We start from the raw sequence: 10764 nt of genomic DNA on the forward strand, positions 1-10764 counted from the left end.
CACAACGTCATCAATTACTAGTTGGAACCAATAACCAAGCCAGAGGACATAGATGATTAGGGAGGGAGAACAAGACGGGTAACCTAAACAGAAGGCACCACGGCTTGAAGAACCTTTCTCTCAAAAGAATTCTCAGCCGAGGCAAAAGTATCAAATTTGTAAAATTTGGAAAAAGTATGTAGAGAGGTACAAGTTGCAGCCTTGCAAATCTCTTCCACAGAAGTTTCATTTTTGAAAGCTCAATAAGAGGAGACAGCCCTTGTGGAATGAGCCGTAATTCTCTCAGGAGGCTGTCTCATAAGCAAAACAAATTATACTTCTCAACAAGAGAGAGAGAGAAGTAGCAGTAGCTTTCTAACCTTTACTCTTTCCAGAGAAACAAACGAACAGGGCAGAGGATTGGCGAAAATCCTTAGTAGCCTGTAGGTAGAATTTTAGAGCACACACAACATCCAGGTTGTGAAACAAACGCTCCTTATGAGAAGAAGGATTAGGACATAGAGAAGGAACAACAATTTCCTGGTTAATATTTCTATCCGAAAACCACTTTAGGAAGAAAACCTAACTTAGTACGAAGAACCGCCTTATTAGCATGAAAGATAAGCTAAGGTGATTCACACTACAAAGCTGAGATTTCAGAGACTCTCCAAAGCAGAAGAAATGGCATTAAGAAACAAATCCTTCCAAGATAACTTAATATCTATGGAATGCAATGGCTCAAACGGAGCCTGTTACAAAACTTTAAGAAGAAGGTTAAGGCTCCAAGGAGGAACAACAGGTTTAAACACAGGCCTGATTCTGACCAGGGCCTGACAAAAAGATTGAACATCTGGCACATCCGCCAGAAGCTTGTGTAACAAAATTGATAATGCAGAAATCTGACCCTTCAGAGAACTGACTGACAATCCCTTCTCCAGACCTTCCTGGAGAAAAGACAAAATCCTAGGAATCCTAACCCTACTCCAAGAGTAGCCCTTGGATTCACACCAATATAGGTATTTACGCCATACCTTATGGTAAATCTTTCTAGTAACAGGCTTGTGAGCCTGAATCATGGTCTCAATTACCAACTCAGAAAAGCCACGCTTAAACAGAACTAAGCGTTCAATCTCCAAGCAGTCAGCTTCAGAGAAACGAGATTTGGATGAAGGAATGGACCCTGAGTTAGAAGGTCCTTCCTCAGAGGCAGCCTCCAAGGTGGAAGAGATGACATCTTCACTAGGTCTGCAAACCAGATCCTGCAAGGTCACAAGCTATTAGAATTACTAAAGCTCTCTCCTAATTGATACGAGAAATGACTCCTGGAAGGAGAGCAAACTGAGGAAACAGATATGCCAGATTGAAATTCCAAGGAACCGCCAAAGCATCTATCAGGGCGACCTGTGGATTTCTCGACCTTGAACCGTACCTTGGAAGCTTGGCGTTCTGCCGAGACACCATCAGATCCAACTGTGGCATCCCCCATTTGAGGGTTAACCTGGACAACACCTCCGGATGGAGTGCCCACTCCCCGGGATGAAATGTCTGCTCAGGAAGTCTGCTTTCCAGTTGTCCCCATCTGAAATGTGGATGGCAGAAAGATAGCAATTGTGAGCTTCCGCCCACTGAACAATTCGAGCCACCACCTTCATGGCTAAGGAATTCCGAGTTCCTCCCTGGTGGTTGATGTAAGCCACTGGGGTGATATTGTCCGACTGGAACCTGATAAACCGGGATAAGAAAAGTTCCCTCTTTTTTTGGGAACCACAAACAGACTTGAATCAAATACTAGACCCTGTTCCCTTACAGGAACTGGAACTATCACTCCCGAACGCAATTCAAGAATGCCTCTTTTTTTTTTTTTTTATCTGGTCTGCAGATCATCTTGAGAGGTGGAACCTGCCCCTGGGAGGAAAAGTGTTGAATTCTATTTTGTAACCCTGAGATACAATGTCCACAGCCCAGGGATCTGGGACATCTCATATCCATGCGTGATAAAACAGAGAAAGTCTGCCCCCCACTTGGTTCGATCCCGGATCGGGGGCAGACCCTTCATGCTGATTTAGACTCAGCTGCGGGTTTCTTAGATTGCTTCCCCTTGTTCCAAGACTGATTGGGTTTTCAAAAAACTTGAACTGTTCCTGCTTGGAAGAGGGAGAGGAAGACTTTCCTTTGAAGTTACGAAAGGAACGAAAACTACTTTGACGTTCTTTAGGTCTATTCTTCTTGTCTTGTGGTAGATAAGACCCTTTTCCACCAGTAATATCTATAATTATTTCTGCCAGATCAGGTCCAAACAAGGTCTTACCCTTGTAAGGAAGCACCGGAAGCTTGGACTTGGAAAGTAACATCAGCTGACCAAGATTTTAGCCACACAACGCCCTGTGGGCTAGCACAGCAAAGCCAGATATCTTAGCTCCCAGTTTAATAACTTCCATGGTAGCTTAAGAAATAAAGGAATTTGCTAGCTTGGGAGCCTTAATTCTGTCTTAAATCTCCTCCAAAGGAGTCTCTACCTGAAGAGAATTAGACAAGGCGTTGTACCAATAAGATGCCGCACTTGACACAGTGACAATACAAACTGCAGGTTACCATTAAAGACCCTGATGAGCATACATCTTCTTCAAATAAGCCTCCAGCTTTTTGTCCATTGGATCCTTAAAAGAGCAGCTATCCTCTATAGGAATAGTAGTTCTCTTAGCCAGAGTAGAAATGGCCCCTTCTATTTTAGGCACCATGGGCCATGAATCTTTAATGGAGTAGGCAATCGGAAACATCTTTTGAAAGACAGGAGACGGGGAAAAAGGTATCCCTGGCTTCTTCCATTCCTGTGCAATAATCTCCGTTGCACGGTCTGGAAAAGGAAACACTTCCACAGAGGAAGGAACATCATAGTATTTATTACGTTTACTAGATTTCTTAGGGTTGACAACAACAGGAGTATCGGAGTCGTCCAAAGTAGCCAAAACCTCCTTTAACAATACACAAAGGTGTTCAAGCTTAAATCGGAAGGTTACTACTTCAACATCAGATGAAGGAATTCTACTATCCAAATCTGAGATTTAACCCACAGAGGCTACCGACGTATCCTCATCAGACTTATGAGGGAGGGCAACCTGAGTAGCAGATGTTGGAACAGAAACCTTATTAACTGAATCTCTAATTTTCCTCTTGCGTTTTCCCTTTAGCATAGGAAAAGCAGATAATGTTGCAGATACCGCAGAGGATACCTGAACAGCAATATCTGCAGGCAAATACACTCCTACAGGAGGCTGAGAGGAACTGCAGGGCACTGTATGTGACGCCATAAGGGCTTGGGACGATTGAGGAGAAAGCTGTGGCATTGCCTGAACAGCATCATCCTGATAGGCTCATTTTGAAATAAAAAAAAAATCTTTACATTGCAAAGTTTTATTTAGACATGAGGTACAGAATTGCATAGGCACCACAATCTGGTTCTCCAGACAGAACAGACATTTGTCCAAAGGAACAGCCTCCTGATCCATGATCCAAAATTATTTATCAACAATAAGAGAAAAATAAAACCAATTGTTTAAATTGACTGCCCTGTACTGTCACTTTAAGACTTCAAATCTGCTTGAGTAACGTAATCGATACAGAAACGACTTTAACAAAAAGTTATGAGCACCTCTACACCTCAGCTGTTTAACTGAGGTGCCTACCTGCCCCTCTGAGTTAAAAACTGCAGTCAGTGTAAACGATAATGGCGCTCTTCAGTTGTCATACAAGGGAAGCTGCGTCGCATAGCTCAGTCCGACACCGCTCCGACTACACACAGAAGCGGAAGGGGCGGTCACATGACAGGCTGAGGGAAACTGCGCCACTAGTAAAGCGTGCGCTCAAGCTGACCACCAAATGAAACTGACAAACTCAGAGTAAGGGAGCCGATCTCCCTCTTGCAATCGTAGTAAAGTAAAAAGCAAAACGACATGTAGCACTAAAAATTCTGTAACATTCAAACTCATGCAAATAAAAATGAGTTATTGACAAAAAGAAACTTGAGCCACCAATCACAGGTTAACCCCTTCATACAATAAAAGTGATTAACCCCTGAGTCTCTGGATTCACATACATAAGAGTGCCTGCACCCTACCTTAAAGCAATCCTCTACTAATGGTTAAAGGGACACTGAACCCAAATTTTTTCTTTCGTGATTCAGATAGAGCATGCAATTTTAAGCAACTTTCTAATTTACTCCTATTATCAATTTTTCTTCGTTCTCTTGCTATCTTTATTTGAAAAAAGAAGGCATCTAAGTTTTTTTTGGTTTAGAACTCTGAACAGCACTTTTTTTATTGGTGGATGAATTTATCCACCAATCAGCAAGGACAACCCAGGTTGTTCATTTAAAAATGGGCCGGCATCTAAACTTTCTTGCATTTCAAATAAAGATACCAAGAGAATGAAGACAATTTGATTACAGGAGTAAATTAGAAAGTTGCTTAAAATGTCATGCTCTATCTGAATCATGAAAGAAAAAATTTGGGTTCAGTGGTAAGTCCCCAAGATATACTGCAGAGGGCTATCTTTATTAACCCCTTCAGTGCCAGTCTCCCAGACCATCAGATATATATGTATTAATAAATAGATCTATCTATACCTGTATAATGAGAGATAGATTTGTGCAGAATACCATCAGATATATCTGTATGAATAAATAGATATATCTATACCTGTGTAATGAGAGAGAGATTTGTGCAGAATACCATCAGATATATCTGTATGAATAAATAGATATATCTATACCTGTGTAATGAGAGATAGATTTGTGCAGAATACCATCAGATATATCTGTATGAATAAATAGATATATCTATACCTGTGTAATGAGAGAGAGATTTGTGCAGAATACCATCAGATATATATGTATGAATAAATAGATATATCTATACCTGTATAATGAGAGATTTGTGCAGAATACCATCAGATATATCTGTATGAATAAATAGATATATCTATAGCTGTATAATGAGAGATTTGTGCAGAATACCATCAGATATATCCGTATGAATAGATAGATATATCTATACCTGTATAATGAGAGATTTGTGCAGAATACCATCAGATATATATGTATGAATAAATAGATATATCTATACCTGTATAATGAGAGAGAGATTTGTGCAGAATACCATCAGATATATATGTATGAATAAATAGATATATCTATACCTGTATAATGAGAGAGAGATTTGTGCAGAATACCATCAGATATATCTGTATGAATAAATAGATATATCTATATCTGTATAATGAGAGAGAGATTTGTGCAGAATACCATCAGATATATCTGTATGAATAAATAGATATATCTATACCTGTATAATGAGATAGATTTGTGCAGAATACCATCAGATATATATGTATGAATAAATAGATATATCTATACCTGTATAATGAGAGATTTGTGCAGAATACCATCAGATATATATGTATGAATAAATAGATATATCTATACCTGTATAATGAGAGATTTGTGCAGAATACCATCAGATATATATGTATGAATAAATAGATATATCTATACCTGTATAATGAGAGAGAGATTTGTGCAGAATACCATCAGATATATCTGTATGAATAAATAGATATATCTATACCTGTATAATGAGAGAGAGATTTGTGCAGAATACCGTCAGATATATCCGTATGAATAAATAGATATATCTATACCTGTATAATGAGAGATTTGTGCAGAATACCATCAGATATATCTGTATGAATAAATAGATATATCTATAGCTGTATAATGAGAGATTTGTGCAGAATACCATCAGATATATCTGTATGAATAAATAGATATATCTATAGCTGTATAATGAGAGATTTGTGCAGAATACCATCAGATATATCTGTATGAATAAATAGATATATCTATAGCTGTATAATGAGAGAGAGATTTGTGCAGAATACCATCAGATATATCTGTATGAATAAATAGATATATCTATACCTGTATAATGAGAGATTTGTGCAGAATACCATCAGATATATCTGTATGAATAAATAGATATATCTATACCTGTATAATGAGAGAGAGATTTGTGCAGAATACCGTCAGATATATCTGTATGAATAAATAGATATATCTATACCTGTATAATGAGAGATTTGTGCAGAATACCATCAGATATATCTGTATGAATAAATAGATATATCTATACCTGTATAATGAGAGATTTGTGCAGAATACCATCAGATATATCTGTATGAATAAATAGATATATCTATAGCTGTATAATGAGAGATTTGTGCAGAATACCATCAGATATATCTGTATGAATAAATAGATATATCTATACCTGTATAATGAGATAGATTTGTGCAGAATACCGTCAGATATATCCGTATGAATAAATAGATATATCTATACCTGTATAATGAGAGAGAGATTTGTGCAGAATACCGTCAGATACATCCGTATGAATAAATAGATATATCTATAGCTGTGTAATGAGAGATTTGTGCAGAATACCATCAGATATATCCGTATGAATAAATAGATATATCTATATCTGTATAATGAGAGAGAGATTTGTGCAGAATACCATCAGATATATCTGTATGAATAAATAGATATATCTATACCTGTATAATGAGATAGATTTGTGCAGAATACCATCAGATATATATGTATGAATAAATAGATATATCTATACCTGTATAATGAGAGATTTGTGCAGAATACCATCAGATATATATGTATGAATAAATAGATATATCTATACCTGTATAATGAGAGAGAGATTTGTGCAGAATACCATCAGATATATCTGTATGAATAAATAGATATATCTGTATAATGAGAGAGAGATTTGTGCAGAATACCATCAGATATATCTGTATGAATAAATAGATATATCTATACCTGTATAATGAGATAGATTTGTGCAGAATACCATCAGATATATATGTATGAATAAATAGATATATCTATACCTGTATAATGAGAGAGAGATTTGTGCAGAATACCATCAGATATATCTGTATGAATAAATAGATATATCTATACCTGTATAATGAGAGAGAGATTTGTGCAGAATACCGTCAGATATATCCGTATGAATAAATAGATATATCTATACCTGTATAATGAGAGATTTGTGCAGAATACCATCAGATATATCTGTATGAATAAATAGATATATCTATAGCTGTATAATGAGAGATTTGTGCAGAATACCATCAGATATATCTGTATGAATAAATAGATATATCTATAGCTGTATAATGAGAGATTTGTGCAGAATACCATCAGATATATCTGTATGAATAAATAGATATATCTATAGCTGTATAATGAGAGAGAGATTTGTGCAGAATACCATCAGATATATCTGTATGCATAAATAGATATATCTATACCTGTATAATGAGAGAGAGATTTGTGCAGAATACCGTCAGATATATCTGTATGAATAAATAGATATATCTATACCTGTATAATGAGAGAGATTTGTGCAGAATACCGTCAGATATATCTGTATGAATAAATAGATATATCTATAGCTGTGTAATGAGAGATTTGTGCAGAATACCATCAGATATATCTGTATGAATAAATAGATATATCTATAGCTGTGTAATGAGAGATTTGTGCAGAATACCATCAGATATATCTGTATGAATAAATAGATATATCTATAGCTGTATAATGAGAGATTTGTGCAGAATACCATCAGATATATCTGTATGAATAAATAGATATATCTATACCTGTATAATGAGATAGATTTGTGCAGAATACCGTCAGATATATCCGTATGAATAAATAGATATATCTATACCTGTATAATGAGAGAGAGATTTGTGCAGAATACCGTCAGATACATCCGTATGAATAAATAGATATATCTATACCTGTATAATGAGAGATTTGTGCAGAATACCATCAGATATATCCGTATGAATAAATAGATATATCTATACCTGTATAATGAGAGAGAGATTTGTGCAGAATACCATCAGATATATCCGTATGAATAAATAGAACACATTCTGCTAGGTAAAGGACATTTTCATGTTGGGTTAGCGCCCTTGAGAATGTGAGATCAGTTTGCACTTTTTTTGCTCCATTGATTTCTCTGAGGGAATCCATGAACACACGCGATATTCGAACTTCAGCTTTTTACGTGCGTCTGGTTACCGTGTGAGCAGAATAGGTTTACTTTCAACCCATAATATGAGCGCAACCTGACGCGCACAAAAAAAAACTTCTAGCACACTCAAGAGGGAGCGTTAAATAGCGCTCCACTTGTAATCTGGCCCTTAATTTGTTTTATGTCAAAGAAGTTCCAGTTGGATATGGGATTAAAGCTGTTGCACATAGAAAAACAAGGTGTCTGCCATGGCACGTGCGTCTGATTGGCCAGAAGTCTTCAGGAATGTCTCTGTCATCTTATTACTACACAGCTAGATTTGTAGCATTTTTATCATAATTACAGAGAAGGGGAGTGGGGTCTGGCTTTAGCCTAGGGAAGGTAACAGGCAGAGTTACTGAACGACCTTGGGCGCCAGGAGGAACGCAGCACAAATGATAAAATGGGCTTTGTTTATCAAGAAATACGTCTAACGGTGTCACTGCCACAGGGCAAACGCATCTGACTAATATATTTATTCTGTTTGTACGTTTTTATGTGAGCGATATCCTGCTGTAATGTAGAGATTTAATGTCACAATGCTGCAAATTCACTGTTGAAACCACAGAATGTTGTGCAGTTAGGCTGTAACTAATTCAATCCAAATGTTGCAGGGTACGAGCGTTAACACTCTGACTGCCAGAGAATACTGCAATACAATCATACATATGTGTAGCCATTGGTTTAACAACCTGCGCTTTTTAATGTGCGACTTCTTACTCTTACACAACTTTTTAAAAGTAAATCCTGCAGTTTGACGGATGATACTTTAAAGGGACACTGAACCCAAATTTTTTCTTTTGTGATTCACATAGAGCATGCAATTTTAAGCAACTTTCTAATTTACTCCTATTAACAATTTTTCTTCGTTCTCTTGCTAGTTTTATTTGAAAAAGAAGGCATCTAAGCTTTTTTTTTTTTTATTCAGTACTCTGGACAGCACATTTTTAATGATGGATGAATTTATCCACCAATCAGCAAGAACAACCCAGGTTGTTCACCAAAAATGGGCCGGCATCTAAACTTACATTCTTGCATTTCAAATAAAGATACTAAGAGAATGAAGACACTTTGATAATAAGAGTAAATTAGAACGTTGCTTAAATTGCATGCTCTATCTGAATCACAAAAGAAAAAATTTAGGTTCAGTGTCCCTTTAAATATTAAAACACCATTAAAGGGAAATTGAATACATTACGAAACATTAATGAATCAGAGAAAATGTACAATTTTAAAACACTTCCAATTTACTTCTGATATTAAATTCAACTTTCTTTTGTCTTGTTTGTCAAACCATAGCTACTTCTCATGAGAGCATACTGGGGTAGGCTCACCAGAGTGCACGTTTCTTTGCACTATATTGCAGCAGTGTTAGCATTAGTATACTTATAGTGATCTAGAAGTGCACATTCCAGAACTTACCTCGGTATGCTGTCTGAGGCAGGTAAATCATTAAAACTGTAAGTTCTATCAAAATCTACAAACAAAATTTCACAACTGGGGTTTACTTCTAAAGATTTTTTTCTTAAACTATTCCCAAAGAGGCTGAAATTCATCCTGTGCAACCCAGAACCCTATCCTGGTAACATGCTACACAGTGACTGCTTGTTCCGTTCAAGAGATCATTGATTTATGTCCATAACCGGCCAAATAGGCTTTTCATGGCCCGTAAATACTGTGTATGCAGGAAGTTGCTTTAGACTGATTCACTGATCTGGTAAAAAAAAACGATATAGGTTTGTTTCAAATGTATTCGCCACAGTTCAAAGCCTTTTAGTCCAAGAAGTGATTAATTTTTTTAATAATCCCATTTGTACTCCAGGACCCCTGATGTCTGCTCGGCCTTTTTGCCCACAAGAACAAATAATTGATGGCATGTCATTAGCTGTGCTTTTTAAGCTGTACGAAGTGATGTGTGGTATTTAATAGTATGCTGTAATTCCCGTAGAATCCTATATGGCATTAATTACTTTTATTTTTTTTCTATTTTGCAGTGTCCATATGGTCAGGAAAATGTTAAAGACTCATCAAAAAAGAAGCAATTTAATTCATTTTTTTATACCTGACAGCTGACACCAATCTTTCAGCTATTTCTCATTATTCATATGGCTTTTAAATGATACTTCTGCAAAAGAATCGTCTTTAGGACCATTAACGATCCTGTACTTCCAGTAATGAATTCAATGTTAATTGTAATAAACATGAAATGCAAAGCAAATGTTCATTGTCATTACTGCCCGCCCAGTCACTTATTCTGGATCACTATCCTTGTTTTAATTTAATTTCTATTTGTTTGTTTTTTTTTTCGTTTTTTTTAATCTTTTTTTTTTTTTGGGGGGGGGGGGATATTTTCATTTGTCTTTTGTTTCAGATCTCTGTTCTTTCTTAGAAATGTACAGAAAAAAATGTGGTATTTATTAGTATACAATATATGTATCACATAAGGACTGAACTTGTATATTGCACTTATGTGGATCAATGGGAGAGTTATATGGTGCAATAGGAGGAGTTATAGGGAGGGTTATATGGTGCAATAGGATGAGTTATAGGTAGGGTTATATGGTGCAATAGGAGGAGTTATAGGAAGGGTTATATGGTACAATAGTAGGAGTTATAGGAAGGGTTA

The 10764-nt window shown here is 36.4% G+C and overlaps 1 protein-coding gene across 3 annotated transcripts in view; it reads left to right on the forward strand.

Annotated features, from left to right (window-relative positions):
• The window catches only part of C10H1orf53 (chromosome 10 C1orf53 homolog), a 30951-nt gene extending 20595 nt beyond the window's left edge, over positions 1-10356 (forward strand). For all 3 annotated transcript variants that reach the window (XM_053693794.1, XM_053693795.1, XM_053693797.1), the window contains one exon: positions 10133-10356. In XM_053693794.1, the coding sequence (XP_053549769.1) occupies positions 10133-10204 (72 nt within the window). In that variant the 3' untranslated portion in view covers positions 10205-10356. The remainder of the gene's footprint in view (positions 1-10132) is intronic.
• The last annotated feature ends 408 nt before the right edge of the window (positions 10357-10764 follow it).

The sequence above is a fragment of the Bombina bombina genome, chromosome 10, assembly GCF_027579735.1.
Source record: "Bombina bombina isolate aBomBom1 chromosome 10, aBomBom1.pri, whole genome shotgun sequence".
Lineage (NCBI taxonomy): Eukaryota > Metazoa > Chordata > Amphibia > Anura > Bombinatoridae > Bombina > Bombina bombina.